The sequence below is a fragment of the Micrasema longulum genome, unplaced genomic scaffold (genome assembly GCF_059751315.1).
Source record: "Micrasema longulum isolate JH-2025_06_02 unplaced genomic scaffold, ASM5975131v1 h1tg001520l, whole genome shotgun sequence".
NCBI lineage: Eukaryota > Metazoa > Arthropoda > Insecta > Trichoptera > Brachycentridae > Micrasema > Micrasema longulum.
In genome coordinates, this window is record NW_028278703.1 from 34,393 (window position 1) to 50,769 (window position 16,377).

The 16,377-nt window shown below is 35.6% G+C and overlaps 1 protein-coding gene and 1 non-coding gene across 2 annotated transcripts in view; both read left to right on the plus strand.

The window, feature by feature from the left end:
- Positions 1-13,497, plus strand: part of LOC148275059 (protogenin B-like) — a gene marked incomplete at its 5' end in the record, with an annotated part of 37,456 nt that extends 23,959 nt beyond the window's left edge. The window contains 12 exons of the mRNA XM_088236205.1: positions 980-1,174; positions 1,926-2,081; positions 2,641-2,805; positions 3,418-3,574; positions 3,947-4,192; positions 5,470-5,603; positions 6,173-6,351; positions 7,678-7,849; positions 8,422-8,545; positions 9,112-9,175; positions 11,540-11,644; positions 12,785-13,497. Coding sequence (XP_088092331.1) covers positions 980-1,174; positions 1,926-2,081; positions 2,641-2,805; positions 3,418-3,574; positions 3,947-4,192; positions 5,470-5,603; positions 6,173-6,351; positions 7,678-7,849; positions 8,422-8,545; positions 9,112-9,175; positions 11,540-11,644; positions 12,785-13,330 — 2,243 coding nt within the window. The remainder of the gene's footprint in view (positions 1-979; positions 1,175-1,925; positions 2,082-2,640; positions 2,806-3,417; positions 3,575-3,946; positions 4,193-5,469; positions 5,604-6,172; positions 6,352-7,677; positions 7,850-8,421; positions 8,546-9,111; positions 9,176-11,539; positions 11,645-12,784) is intronic.
- TRNAV-AAC (transfer RNA valine (anticodon AAC)) lies at positions 6,438-6,510 on the plus strand. The gene has a single exon. It is a non-coding gene; the product is annotated as a tRNA-Val (tRNA).
- Positions 13,498-16,377: the final 2,880 nt, after the last annotated feature.

Below are 16,377 nucleotides of genomic sequence, written 5' to 3' on the forward strand. Positions count from 1 at the left end.
AATCACTTTGTAAAGCACCCTTGAGGTATTATATTACAAAAATGGCACTATATAAGTTATCCATAATAATGTGAATAAACCAAACATGTCAAATGTAACATCTTTCTTTTGAAAAACATATTTCACATCAATCTAATATTCACTACACTTCTGTTGATGTGTCAATGCCGAAGCCGTGGTTCTTGTTTATTTCAAAGAATATTTGTATTGCTGACAAAATAAAAATTATACTGTCTCAGTGAATCACATGCTGTCGATCCTCTAAGATGGATTTATTTAAACACTTTATATGCATATACAGTTTACATACATATAAATAAGAGCGGGCGTATTGCCTTAAGGCAATTTCTTCCTACCTACCCAAACCGTTCAATTTGAGAAAATTTAAGTGGTATATTTATTTATTTATTTATTCATATTTTTCGCTTACAAACTATAAATTAACAATAAAAATAATGTGACCTCACTGGGGTTTCCCGTGCCGAGGACACTTAACAATTTAGTTTTTTTTTATTACATTTGAGAATAAACAAAGAAGACTCACTTAAAAAACAAACATAATTAACAAATATTCAGACAGTTTTAAAAACAAGGTATTTATATACATCTATATTATTTATATTACAAAACACACAATGAAAACAACAAAAACCTAACATAAGCCATACAGTTGTGGAGCAGTTGATTCAGCATATGAACATATTGTTGGTATATTATAATATTTTCAGATAAAACTCAAATATTCAGGAAGTGACATTACTTTATGTGCTTCAACAATGTCATCGGGTTCGAAATGGATTCTGTCTGTCCTGTTTGGCCCTCTTCAGGTCTTCATGTGACCTGCAGCTCATGTCTTCACACAAATCTTCGAGGTGTTCTCGGCGAAGGCGCCTCCCGTAGTTCGTAGTTTAGAGATTATCTTAAGCAGGTGCCTTCGTCCTTCGATTCAGTATTTGATTTAAAATTTTACTTATTTCAGGTGTATATCAGTGCATCGCATCTAACGCTGCGGGGGAAGCTAGCGGCTGGGCCCTGCTAGCCGTGAGAGCTCTAAATGTGCCCCCGCCCTCCCTCGTACGCTGCCGCCCCCTCGCACGGGATACGGTGCGCATCACCTGGGAAGCCCCCTTGCACCTGCCTGCAGTGGCCTACACTGTGCACTTCATGCTAGCAGGTCAGTTATAGTGTGTATAGTATCCAACGCCGGGGGTAAGCTAGCGGCTGGGCCCCATTGACCGTGAGACTCCTCCCTTGCTTTTTTCATCTATATTCTACCGGTTTTCGAAGCAATATCGTCGCCCCATCTTTTTTTGTGACCCTCCAACCCTTGTTTCGTTTGCCCATGGTCTCCATTTTATTATTCTGGGTGTCATTCAGTCATTATTTTGTCTTGCCAAGTATCCTGCCCTCTGCTATTTTAATTTTACTGAACAATTCATGATATATACGACTCTGGTTCGGTACCTAATTTCTTCATTTCTCATTCTGTCTCTTAGAGATACACCGAGCATCCGTCTTTGCATGAATTTCTGGGCACTTTTCTGTCACAGACATGGTTTCTAGTCCGTATATCATCACTGGAGACGATTCATAAACTTGTCTTTTAAGCATACTGGGAGTTATAAAAACCTAGAGTTAGAATAACCACAAAGTTAGTGCTTCAAATATAAACTTTATACTGGGAGTTGTTTATTTTAAAAAATGTACTTGAATTTGCCAAAAGCAGCCCAACTTAGCCCTATTCTTCTTGGCAACTCCTCTGTCTGGTTGTCTTTACCAAGTTTGACTTTGTGTGATGTTATTATTGTCAGTGAAAATGTTGGGCTCATATCTTTGTTTTATTAATATTAATTTCCAAACCGTAATAGTAATACCACCAATGCTATAATGTTTTAATTGAAAATATTTATATGTAAATTTTTTAGATGGAGGGGAAGAACATTCGCAAATTCTTACATCAAAAATATACGATCTAAGGAAGTTGGAGCCTTTTAGAAGTTACGAGTTCTACACCAAGACTTATACCAACAGGAGGGGAGCGAGTGACCAATCCCCACACGTTGTGTGCCATGGACAAGGCAGTATGTTTCTTTATTGATAAATATAATAAAAACTAATTCCACCAAACTTTAAATCATTTTTCCAATTAATGAAAGCACATGACTTTCCTTTTTTAAACACATACAGTAAAACCCCTGTTTTGCGGTTTTCAAGGGAGCAACAAAAAAATATATATAAAATTAAGGAAAACTTAAATGAGGAAATGACAAATGTATGGAAAAAATTACATTTTATTAAAATAGAATTATTGTACAAGACTTTATTAAATATACTGCAGAAAAATTGTAAGAACTGTCGTGATTGGGGATTATTCATATTTACCAATGATTTAACTAAAAATATTTTGCATTTTTTCAAACAATACTAGGTACTACTACTACTATTCAAAAAATTCATTTACAAATAATTTTATCTAGGTACTTAACCTTCAAAACACGAAAATAAAAGTTTGTGAGGTTTTACTGAAGTAATTTATTTATTTGACCAATTGCCACTTTCACCCTCTAATGCTCTCTTAGTTTGACAAAAATTTAGATGAAAGTTCCGTGCTCTTAGTAATGAATAAATTGTCATTTTCAGTCGATATATTCTTGGCATCTGTTGGAAACTCTTCCATGCACGTATCCTGGAGAGAGAGCGCCCCCAATGTGAAGATGTGGCAGCTACAATGGAGACTAATTGGCATCAATACAACTATCAACAATGTCACCCTGCCACAAAACGCTTCATCCTACCTAGTGGAAGGTATACTCCATATTACCTTACATTTCAGTTTAGAGTTCAGAAGGGTTTTGGCTGGTTTAATATTCTTCCATAAAATAATATCTAACCAAATAGATGCCACAATATTCTCGCTCAGATTAATCTTAATGTTCCTCACCGTAACTTGCGTACCAATTCTGTCTTTGCTGCGGGAAATTTTAGAACAGAGAAGTCAGATTTTTTTCTTCTCTGCCAATGATCCTCGGAACAGTTAACAAAATCTGTTCTACAGCAAGGGCAAGCATTCAAGAAGCAAGCGGTATTATCACTCCTGACTTGAGATGACACACTTGCCATGTCTGCCTAGATCATGTCATGACTATACCTTTTGTTTAGGTTAAGTGTGTAAGTTTATTGTATTATATATCATTAAAGCCAATCTTTTAGGGCTTAAGAACAAAAGTTTTTTATGCATAATAATCTTTTAACACTAGTTTTTATAACTGATTGATCATAGCACAATTTGCAACATTATCTGATAGTCCATTCCTATCTGCCAGGGAGAAGATGTTTCTTAGTATTATGATAATATTAACAGGAAGCTTCGTGATTATTGTGCGAGTAAATACTAATAATTACTGTTTACATTTGCAGATATACAGCCACTCAACAAGTACGAGTTCCGACTCCTGGCCTCTCCCAGTGACAGTTGGCTACCTCAGGACCTGGGCCTCATCTTGTGGACCTCGGCAGCAAACAGAACCATACATCCTTATAAAGATCCTGGCCCCCGAGGATCGGCTCCTTTTGAGTATGTCTACTGAACATAATTTAATGGCTATTTAATTTTTTTCTCCTTATAGCATTTTTTAAAACACAATCCTGGATGCAGTCCTGGTTTCCGAGAACATATTTCTCTCTTTTGATTGTTTTTTTTGCTACTTTGATAGATCCTTTTAAACTGTTACATTTTATCATTGTACATTTTCATTGTGTTTTTTTACTATTGTGTCCATTTTCTATAGCTTTTTAAGTAAAATATTGAACTCATGTTTGAGCATCTGATGACAAAATGCTTGAAAAATGGTTTATTGTGACTTGTTTTTGTAAGAACCTCTATAAATATGTGTTTGGAGCGAATTCAGAATAAATAAATAAAATGATGAATGTCTTCGTCTTCCAGCGCGGATGAGCTGGATGTGAGCAGCCAGAAGCAGCTGGACTGGGAGGGGGCGGTGGCGGGCGGTGCTCTACGACCGGCCTGGGTGCACGCAGAACCCACAGGCCCCCGCTCTGTCAACGTGTCCTGGCGCTGCGACGCGGCGGAGGCCAGCTCCGACGGCTACTTCTTCATCCTCTGCTACATGCAGCGCCCAGAAGAAGGCGACGAGCCTGACGCCCCCGCCTACAGGGAGAGGTGCATCGAGAGGTAATGACATCCTAGCTAAATATAGCTGAATAGATTTGTGGGACTCTCCTGGAAATACGTAATCATCACTCAATACATTATCAAAACATCCAAATTGCTGACAGTCAGGGAAATAGAATATGACCTCAATTCCCGACTAGGAAGCAAAGTGAACACTGGACAGTTACTGAATAAGTAGTACAGTACTAAGTCTGTTAATTAGTAACTCTCGCGCTGCATTTTCGATTCTCTATTATTTTGTATGTAATAAATACACATCAGCGCACAACGTCATTTTCTTCTGTCAATCTCCAGCTAGGTAGGAGCTCCCATGCATCATCCACAAGCAGAAGTCAATTTTCAAAAATGTCCCGAAGTATTGTGAATATTTATTTCTCACCCCCTCAATAACTTTTACTTAAATTTTGTTAGTTCTAATGTACACCCGATGATGGACAACTATCTGAAACGATGTAGATGTGTTTGTGTGATGAGCTCATGCACGGTGAAAAGTATACAGTGATTTTTATTTTTAGTTTAGTCGTATCATCCCACAAAATAAATGTCAAAATATTAAATAGTATATGTAAAATCTTTGTAAACCACTAAATCAGGTTGTGATCCCGTGGCTAATGTTCCTGACTCACAGATCAGAGGTTCGAACCCCACTCTACCACAACTTGGTTTCCATATTCTGATAGTGAGTTATTTACAACTCGTTGGAAATGGCCGTGGAAATGAAGTTTGTGTAAAATCGCTCAATTTTATTTTATTGATTTTGAATAAATTCTTTTCCAATAAATTCAAATACATAGTTTGCTTATTATTCCTTCAAATCTCTACTGCATTTAATTCTTCCTCAGCCAGTTTCACTTCTGTAAATAAGTATCGGATCTAAACCTATATTGTGCAGTCTAGCTCCGATTGTCATTTTTCTAATATCGATTTGTACTTTTATCAGTACGCCATTAATTTTACTGCCCACAATTATTCTACTTTCCACATTTTTTCCTATTTATCCATCTCTCGAAAACATGCTTCCTACCCACACAGATTCTCCTACTTGCTCGAGATATTTGTTATTTACATTTATTCTGGATTTTAATTCATTACCAACTTATCCTTCGAGCATTCTAGAAAAGATTACTTGCAATGAACAGATGCAAGTCCGTAATTCTTTCAAAATCATTTATTAATCCAGTTTAATGATTTTAAGGAGCTTTCGGATCATTTTTACAAAATGCGTTTTCTGTATTTCCAAAATAGAAGTGTTTATATATTTCGTGTTTCTGTTACAGTCTCAATAGTTGGACAGAGATCATGGGGCTGGAGCCAGAAACACTATATGGGTTCAAAGTTCAAGCGGTCATGCAGAACCAGAGGAGACGAGGTCCCTTCAGTGAGACTACTATCTGCCGTACTAAACATGAAGGTAACTATGCCGAATAATATATATATAATAAATAAATATATAACTGGAATAAATTTCTAAGCCTAATTATTGTCCATTCCATTTTGGTCAGCCAGTTCAATAACCGTTTGGATACTTGTTTGAAAGAAGAAGAACAGAGGCAAAAAGCAGTACACGAGATATAGGCGCACCACCAGAGGCTGCCTGGCCTATAACAAATAATAATCATAATAACTATGATATTGGTAGCATTAAACGATATAAAAATAGCTGTTGAGAGTTAAATGAACCCAGATAAATTATAATAAGTTGTTGGAATTTCTGAGACACTAAATAATCACAATTATTAAGTTGGTATTCCAATAAGACAAATTATAAATGATCTATTTGATGTTTATACATTCACTACACATGATATACTAGGCTTATATCTTTCTAAGGTAACCCTTGTAAATCCAAACAAAAAACTGTACAATGTTAGTAATTTGTCCAATATTATAAAATCTTCTTGAACAGAACTTATTTCAAGCAAAAGAAAATTCAAAATCAATTATCGATAATGACTGCATCATTTGATTTTGTTCTTTCAGTGTGGAGTGCTGTAACAGACGTCCGGTGGGAGTTGCTAAAGGGGGGCGTGGTGCAGGTATCGTGGGCCCACAAGGGCAGTCCCGGGGAGGCCCTGTACACTGTGTACTACAGTCAGGACCCCCTGGCCCCATTGCCCCAGTGGGTGGCCAGAAACGTCACAAATTCCACCCAACTACAGGTAAGGTACTAGGGCAGCCCTAGGGAATGTCTGTAAACAAATTGACGTTAACTTTCACTCTACTATTTTCTCTCTTGTTATATGGTGGCCTTGTGGTGCAGTGGTCAGCGCGTTTGCCTAACATGCAAGAGGTCTCGGGTTCGATTCCCAACGTGGTTGAATTGAAATACTTCTTTTGAAAAAAAAAAGGTTTTTTTTATTTTATAATATTTCATAGTCCCTCTCTACTGCTCTACTGGCACCGAAATCGCAAGACTGATCATCTTACCTTCATGTAACAAACATGATCAAGAGACGCTGAATGCAGTTCCCTATGCACCACTAGGTGTGGAAAGGGAATGAAGGTTTCAATCCTCTAAAATTGATTGGTGTGCAGCAAAGCTGTGCATCTCCTCTGCCACTCCAGTCTGTCCCGTCCGGCCCTCTTTAGGTCTTTATATGACCTGCAGCTTATATCTTCGTATAAATCCTCGAGGTATTCTCGGCGAGGGCGCCCCCCGCAGTTCCGTACCTCAGAGGCAGACGAATGCAAATCCAAATGTCAAATGTTCAACAATAGCCTAAAGAATCTACTTTTTCTAAGTGATTTCTAATAATTCAGAACATCAATTTGTATGTTCAGTATCTTAATACATTGGTTCTTTCATTATAAGATTTACATTTCTTCAAAATCAATGGACATGATCATAAACTAAATACGAAAATCGAAATGTCATTTGTTCAAATTCTGGATTTGCATCCGTCTGCCTTTGAGGTTCAGAGTTTATCCCCTCAGAATCCCCTTTATTACCTCATGTAGGGGTCCCTCGTGATGCACTCTGTGTCCAATCCATCTTGCACGTCTTTCGGGGATGGTTTTAACCTCGCCATTTGCGATGCGGTCTCTCCAGAAAATTCCTTGAATTCTTCTACAGGACCTCATCTAAACTCTTTCGGATTGCCACCGTTCGTTGTTAACTATTATATAATACATATGGTGGTGCCTTGGATTCCAACATAATCTATTCTGAAAAAGCGTTCAAATTCAAAGATAACTTTTGTTCATTAATAAAAATGCCTTCTCTGTATAGTAGCACGCGGCTGGCTCAAGCCGGGCATTTAAGTTCCGAGACAAAATTTACTCTTAAATTTTGTTTGGGTTCTCAGGTACCACTGTATGTTAGGAGATATTAAGACTATGGGTTCTTATGAAGCTTTCTCAGACATCACCGTGTACCCAATAAACCTGAGTAATACCCAAAACCAATAAATTCCGAATGAAATTAAATATCGGAACTATGTTGAAATCAATGGGTGTGAAAACCTGAGAATTTGGTTCTTTTTCAGTTACCTGACCTCAACACTGACTCAGTGTGCTACGTGATGGTGTCCCTGAGGGGGGAGGAGAGGGGGAGAGTGATAACAATCCCCCCCCAGACCAAAGTAGATGTACCTGTAGAGGATAAGAACTCAGTACTGCCCACCGCGGAAGAGAACACATCTTCAGAACGGAATTTCGGTAACTCTTAAAGTTTTTGTGCGAATACTATAATACTATTGGCAAATTTACACAGATTGATTGATATTTCATTTAAATTTACATTGAGTTTGTGTCTGGGCAGATGAAGAATACAGTTCTGTGTGGGAAATAAAACTGGAACCCTGGACGAGTGTTTTTGACTCGATGGCTACTCTCGGGTAAAAATCCTGAAAAAGAAAATTGAAATCGCCTACCATGTTAACATTAAATATATATTTATTTATAAGGTGGTTTTTCAATGTCGCTGGACTGACCCGAAGCGTAAGACTGATCACCTTACCTTCCCGTAATGACAATCGACAAACGCAGCATTTACTTATCCAATGCAGTGCCTTATGGATAAGGATTTGATGATGATGATGTTATCTCAATGGAGATGTGTCTATTTATTTTAATAATCTGATTACTATTTTTTTTATGTTTAAATATGTTCTGAAACTTGTCTCTTGGATTCTTCGTAGTGTCAAAATAATATGCAGATTTCATAACATCTGCGTTGATGGATTTTACCAAATAATTTCCATTGTTTGTAACTAAAGCATTTATTTCAGGAATAATTCTGGGTGTTAGTTTATCGGTGTTCTTTGTGATTATCTTTGCAAACTGCATTTTGTGGCACCATCGCAAGCGCCTCAGGCAGCAACAGGGGGCTGCGGCTCCCATCAGAACCAACAGGTAAGAAACCATTTGGATCAGATTTTTATTTTGCTTTTCCCTGGTTGGAAGGTGTAAAAATAATGGTGTCTGTGAGATATGTATTTTTTCATTGTTTTTCACAGGCCATGAGACACAATTACAGTGGTGAATTACAGCACAGAAAGGCTTGAAAATGAAATTGGCTTGAAATTGAATTAGGCTTGAAAAAAATCACATTTAATTTTTGCGATCTCTCCGAGAATCGAACCCCGAACCCTTCGAGCATGATACCATCGTGACAATTTTCTGTCACAGTTATACAAATATTTCAACATATTGTAGTCATTCGGTCAATTGTTCTTACATAATTTGAAAGATCAGGTTTTTAACTAAGGTAAAAGTTTTATAGCGCAATTTTTTTAAATCGACGCTAGATTAGGTACATCGAATTATGATGTCACACAGTGACCAACTATAGGCTAAAGCAAACTCCATTTTCTATTTTTTTTTTATTGCACTCTACATTTAAAGGATTTTTTTGACATTTTAGAAATCTAAAGTAGGGTAAAGCTAATATTTCCCATTATATATATTATTTGTTTTAGGGTTGCTAGATCAGACTTTGAATGTCAGGAGTTGATGGGACAACCGCCGAGTGTTGACTCCAAGGTAATTAATTTCTTTACATATCATGTGTTTATTTGATCTTTACCTATATGTAGCTGTAACCCTTCTCTTTTGTTCATTATCTCTCTGTATTGCGTGTTCATTGTAAATATTTCCAAAACATAGATTTATCACACCAAAATTACCATTTCTTTCCCAGTAATTATCATTTTATCGACGGTATAATGATTAGAACCTAGATTGAATTTATTCCATAATTTCAACCAAGTATATGTACATAATTGAATTGTTACAAACAAAAACAAATCAACCCGCACATAAGGTTGAAATTTAGGGCTGGGAACCACAGTCACAGAACTAAATTTGCCTAATTTACTTACAGGGCAAGATTTATGCAGCTACAGATGGAGAAGCGATTAATTGCCTCCACTTTTTAAAAATCCTTATGCTTGGCTACTTCTCTTTTTGCAGCTTTTTCGTAATGTTTTTATTAGCTTTCTTCTGCTTTGTTTCTACAAATCTATATTATTCAAACAATCAGTGAATTGCAAGCTTGCTATGTTGTATGTTTTCTATTACGTATTGTTATTTTTCATATATTTTCAATCTATCTCAATAGCACTAGCAAATACGAACCGCTCAAATGCCAAACTAGCGGGACGCAAAATGTACCTCAACTGTCGAGCATTTTGCCTGCACGCACTGATTTTTTAGCTCTTTGCGATCCAATTAAATTTTTTAAGCGAAAACGGAACATAATCGCTGATGGATTTCAATTCTCGGTTGGCCTCTATCTTCTTCTTTTCTACATCCGCTCCTTAGTGAAACATGTGGACAATACCAGACGCATCCAGGAGACCCTATTTGGCTGGCGCCAGCACTCTCGCCTCCTCCCACGTCAATCGTCCGTCCCTTGGTTCCGCCGAATAAAGCTGAAAGATCGTCATTGACAGCCTTCCAGGATACTTTTATTCAGTGGCATTCTTTAAAAAGTTTTTACCTTTTCTTAGAAAAAACTAATAAAACAACGACTGCATCACAAAACTGTTCATTTTTTTCAATAAAAACCAATGTTTCATAAAAAACCAGGTTATCAAAAAAGTACTAAAACAGTATGGTATTTGTACAAATACTGAATAAAATAAGCACCTCCTTTTTTAGTCCACGGGTGTTCATTTTCTACCCGCTCGCTGTGCTAATTTGTTTGTAAAAATCGTAGTTTTGTTGTATCATATGAAAAAATCATAATTTTGTTCCATCATATCAATATTTGTAAAATCTTTATAAAATTTTCTATAAACTGGAATAAAACTATCAAAATACTGGCAATGGTGGCGATTTTATTACTTAAATCAATCAAATGCAATCAATCATGAACAAATACTCACATTTATCATTATCTTTCTGAAAAAAAACACTAAACCTAAAAATCGCGATCCGTTGAATGTGATTTTCGGCACTGTTATGACACCAACAACGTTGTTGATGACTGATAGTAATTAGGCCCTTAAGTCCCCAATAACAAGGAGAATAAGGTGAATTCAGTTTGAAGATTTTGAAGCGCAGATCTCAGCTCCGGCACTCAACGGGTATGGAGATCGAAAGCTGAGATCTGCGCTCTGGCATTTGAGCAGTTAAAGTGCGAAAAAAATAATAATGCTTTACATTAGCCTTAGTTGCAACATCTTTTAAAATTGAATTAAATTCAGTTTCTCAAATCTAACCAGTGAATTTTCAATGTGTAGCAATATTGTTGTGTCCATCACCGTGTCAGAATTTTCAGCATTTAAAAAAGAATAATTATTATTTATCTCTTGTTGGGAAACTCTAATTTTGTACAAAGAAAAATAATACATTTTGTATATATTTTTTTAAATACTGATTGTGCCTTGCCATTTTCCACAGCTAAAAGTGGAAAATAAGATTAGCAAAAACCAATCTTCACGTTCTCGTTTTTTCCACTTATTGAAAATAAAATATGTTTTGCAAGATTAAATTAGATGCAAAAAATAATCATTCTCAGTGGTTTTAGACACATTAATATTTCATTCTGTATTTATTACGTTTCATTATTGAAACGTAGTATAGTTTTTGTTCCAAATTTTGATTGCTGGTGTCCCTTGTGGTAAATTTAGGACTTACTTAAGTACCTATTTTTTCTAAATTGAATGGGTCGTGAACCAGTGGTAGTGTCCCCCACGGAAAATTCTACCATAACTTGATTCTCATATTCTAGCATTGAGTTTTGTATTTACATCTAATTGAAAATGGCTCCAAAAATTATAATATTTGGGTTAGTTATATGAATGCGACATTTGTATTTTTTTTATGAAGAAAAAGATAAAAGGTTGTTTATTCTGAGCACATTTATTGTTCCTTGTTTGATGTGTTGTATATATATTTAAGGGTGGAGAGATTTATGTTAATGGTGTTGAAACTGATGCTGGCGCGGGAAGAGAGTTTGGTGAACCTCTGCTGAATGCTCATATTCATATTACAGAGAATCCCAGAGTGAGTAAACTTCATGTTCTTCATTCACATATCCCCACATCTTTCTTACAATACTTGCTCGGGAATTTGGTGTGATATTCTTGAAATGTTTTGGAAATACGTATATTTATATTAGATCTGTTAAAATTAATTCACATATTTTTGTCATAAATATTATAGTGATTTTTATTTTACATTTTCATTAAATGATAAATATCGCAGATAGCTAGCCTACTATAATATACATACTAATAATTTTTAGGCCCTTAAGCTTGGAAATTATTCTGGATCAATGAATCAACTTCTGCAATCTAATTTCTCCTAATTTATCGGCACTCGCAATAAGTTCGACTTTACATTCTAAAATTGGCTATACTAGTTTAATTAATTGGAAGAAATTTCTAATTGCCACGTAGCAATAAACCCACCCATGTGCTTTATACAAAAATCATAATTAATTTATGTAAATTTTGGAACAAAAAAATGGCGCTCCATTCACTTAAAAATAATAATTCTTGTTCTGATGTCACTGCGACCTGTGAAAATCTGTTGTGACAGGTCCCCGTGAATAGTTCTCGCCCTCCAAGCCCGGGTCCTTTACTTGGCTACTGTGTGGAAGGCATAATTAATATTTAATAATTATGATGAACTGGAACCTCGTTTTACACAGATTTTTAAATAATACATTTCAAAGATTAAAAAAATATATATATATATATTTAATAATGCGTAATAGTAATATAATGAAACTATTAGTTTATTGGAATGCCCTACATCGCTCTTTTACTTACTTGGCGTTTAATATATATGATGGTGAATAATCTTTAAAGTATTTTGGTCATGTTAGACTTAAGAAAAAAAATTAAGGTATAATAAATAATAAACGATTTCATTAAAAATAAAATCCAAATTGATTTTGATACAAGGAAACCTGTCAAGAATTGTTCTTTTTTTAAAAGACTTTTTTCTCGGTATTGCGTTTACCGTATCCCCTGTGTAAAAAGAGGTTCCAGTGTACATACCCATTATTAGCTGTATTAAGGTTACCATTATGTTTGCCGCCTAATTTGGGATCGGTTTTGTCATTAGCAAACAGTTATTTTATTATATGAGTCAAAATCTTATCTAATATAATATTAATAAATCTTTGGATATTTTCAGTTTAACACCAAGAAGCACATTCCCAATGGTAACTGTCGTCCACTACTGGGAAAGGAAGCAACGGGCCCGGTGTACGATGGCACTTTGGATGTGTCCAGGTACGAAGAGTTACCCGACATCACGGTAGAAACTATACTGGAGCACTCTACCGTGGACCCTTGTTATTCGGAGGCTCCGTCCGTCTCCCCGTTGTCCGCCAATCACTCCCAATATTCCGTCGGTAACGACTCGGACACCATCGCTGTCCCCAACGGGGTACGAGTGCACGTGGACAGGAATTCTAATTCCGAGGTAGCCAATATCAAGAAAATCAAGGACAATGAAATCTACGACAATGACAAGGTAATAATATTAGATGCTAAATCCGGCTCCATAAATTACAACAAAATCGAGGAAAGTAATCCGGAGAAGGCGCTCAGGGGCGGGCCAAACACCAAACTTGAGAACGCCAAGAACAACTCCTCGGTGGATGCAGCGGTGACGCTCGACTACCGGGAGAACGGTAGCGTGCGGCGTTGGGCCCCCGCCCTCGGGCCCAATGGGTGAGCAGCCCCCCGGGGTCAGCGGGAGAACCCACTACAACGGCAGGCGGCCAGATAAAGAGAGAGAAGCTTTAAATGTATTATGTTTCCGCATTGAGCTCTTAGCGACGAATCCAAATTGTATAAAAATATACCCGAGTTAATTTCATCACATGTGATCATTTACAAAAAGCAATTTTTAACCATTACCTTTTTATTTAAATTATTCTTACGTAGTGTGTATGCGAAGTGTGTCCGGAAAGGTATGAAGAAGAGTATTAGTTTCTTCGCAAGTGCGTGTCTAAAGTCACTATTAGATGTTTTATATGTAGATGTGAATATACTGGAAGCGTTATCCGAGAGATGTTTGCGCTGGTAGTTGCGTATCGTGCTGTTGGAACTGGAAGCCTCATTTTGGATGTTCCCCTGTCCTCCCCATTAAGTGTATGACTAAAGTAGATAAAACAATGTGTCAATATTCTATTGGTGTTGAAATATGTGAACTTTAAATATGAATGTTAAAATCGTGTAGATTTTTTAATAAGAAACCTAAAAAATATTTCATCAAAAATGGTTGTATTTTGATATATTATCTAATATGCAAATATAGAATTAAGATAAATTTAATACATGCATACAGGAATTTGGCTCTCGACAACTAAAACCAGAGTTATAATTCAGCGTTTATAAATGGTCAAACGTGTTTCTTAGACTCGACGAAATGTTTTAAATGCAATATTACAGTTTCCATTTTCATGAGACAGTTTTTCATCTTCACGCATAAGGAAGTGTTTGTAATAACGTTGGAAGTTTGATGTTAGTAGAATGTAAATGTCTATTTGAATTATTGATGTTGTTATTCAGAATAATAATTGTTAGGTATTGAGGGATGGCATCATTCTGCTTTCTTCTACTATAAATTTCTTGTCTGTGGCGAGGTTCGGTCATCATTCAACCCGGACAATGATGTCATAAAATAACATAAATGTTGTTTGTCATGTGTGTACAATGTTGTGTTGTATTGTTCTAACTGTAACGTTATACGAACCCGATAAGAGGAATGGACAGGAAGAAGTACGTCTTCGAGTGAAAGGAATTTTATTAATTTGCCATACAATTACAACTATCTATTCAAAGATTTTTCATATTTTACAAGCAATAAATGTTACTGACAAGAAAGGAAAAGTTGTGTAAAGTAATATTACAAAGTAAACTGCTACAAACATAACATGCACCAAATGTACAAAATGTATTCGACATAAAGTTTCCCCAGTTTGATATTTCCTTTGTTATTTCCCCAAGAACCGGAAGCTAACCTGCATTTGTACATAACTTTTGAAACGTCGAGTGTTTCAAATTGCACATAAACATATTTATTTTCCTAGGAAATAAAAGTACATACATAATCTAATTTTGATACTATTGGAAAAACAATTTATAATTAGTTTATCATATAATTAGTTTATTGTATAATTAGTTACGGTATAATTAGGTTAATCGGATGATTGCGGGTAAACTGATATATATATATTTTTTTATTTTGTAATATTGTGTTTCGATATACGAGTTACATTTTCTATTCTCATTTTTGTTCCTAGATTTGATTTTTTTATTTGTCAATATAAGTAAGGTACCACTATAGATTACACATAGGTTAATATTTAAAATAAATACAATAATTTACTTTTAGTTCAATATAGAAATATTAGTAGCAGTATAACAGCGGACCTGTCTCCAAACCAGATTGTCGACTCAGTATTAACGCAGTATGCTGTGGGAGGGCAGCTCGTACTTAACTCTCACTTACTTACCGTATATTAGCTCGGCGACCGACCTGATAACGGGCCCATCTCCCCCCGCTTTCTTCGGCCTTCACTGCGACGCTGTGTGTATTATAATACCTAGACTAGACTTTACACTCATTAATAACGACTTCTAACATTTTACTGATAAGACCCCTTTGTACCTGATTTCAGAATATTGTAATTTTAATGTATATTTTATAGTATACAATAATTTATTGACGCATGCGTATTTATATTCTTTAACCCTTCGCTGTTTTCTAATCAAAACACATTGAGGAATTTTTAATTGCACCTTTGTTTACATCTAGAGTTTTAATTCAAACGCATTTATTGATTTGTTTGTATTATTGCCAAGAAAATATATATTGTCATAGGAATCTCGTTTTATACGATGGATATTTTCCACACAATGCCGTGTATAAACGTACAATAAAGTAAAGAATAATGGTGGATAGGTTCCCTTGTATAAAAATAAGTTCAGGATATCGAAAACTAAATTTCATTATTGTTTATAGTATCTTAATTAATTTCCTTCTTTTAATTGTATCGGAAGATTGCTCACTATCACTATCAGATAATAGACGTACTCGTACCGATTTACGAACATTTGGTACGATCTCTTCCATTCCACCGACTTGTCAACAAATGGGCAAGATGTCGGTGAATGCGTAAATTTAGAATTTACCCAATTATCTGGATTGAATCAAAACGCCGTTGTTTAAAATTATACTTTATGTACATAATACATTCAGATCATTATGAAAGAAAAGCAATATTATTCTGATAATTTTATTGAATTATCTGTGAATTATAAAAATGTGCATAATATTATGAATATATTAAATCCATCATTTGAATATTTGGTGAACTTAAAGTTGACAAAATGAGTACCGCATGTTGATGTTGATCGGAAGTGCATTTCACAGTGGCAGAATAACGCCACCAATCCTAATTCCTCGAGAACTATCTGTTAGGCTACCGGAATGTGTGTTGGATGAATTAGGTGTAAGGTAAATTGGAATAACCTGTAAGGTGATGTATACAATACTGTTAAGGATTCAAAATTTTAATGTTAAGAAAAGGTAATGGTTTTATAAATATGTACATCAATCGAGTTATACGTTTGGCTTCTAAAGCAGATAAACTGTACCCGGGATGTTACACACGCTATATTGGATTTATTGCCTTTGCTAGATCATATATGTATCTTTATTCTTGAAAGTAATTGGAATAATATGGAATGTTTTTTGTATAATATGTATTACCA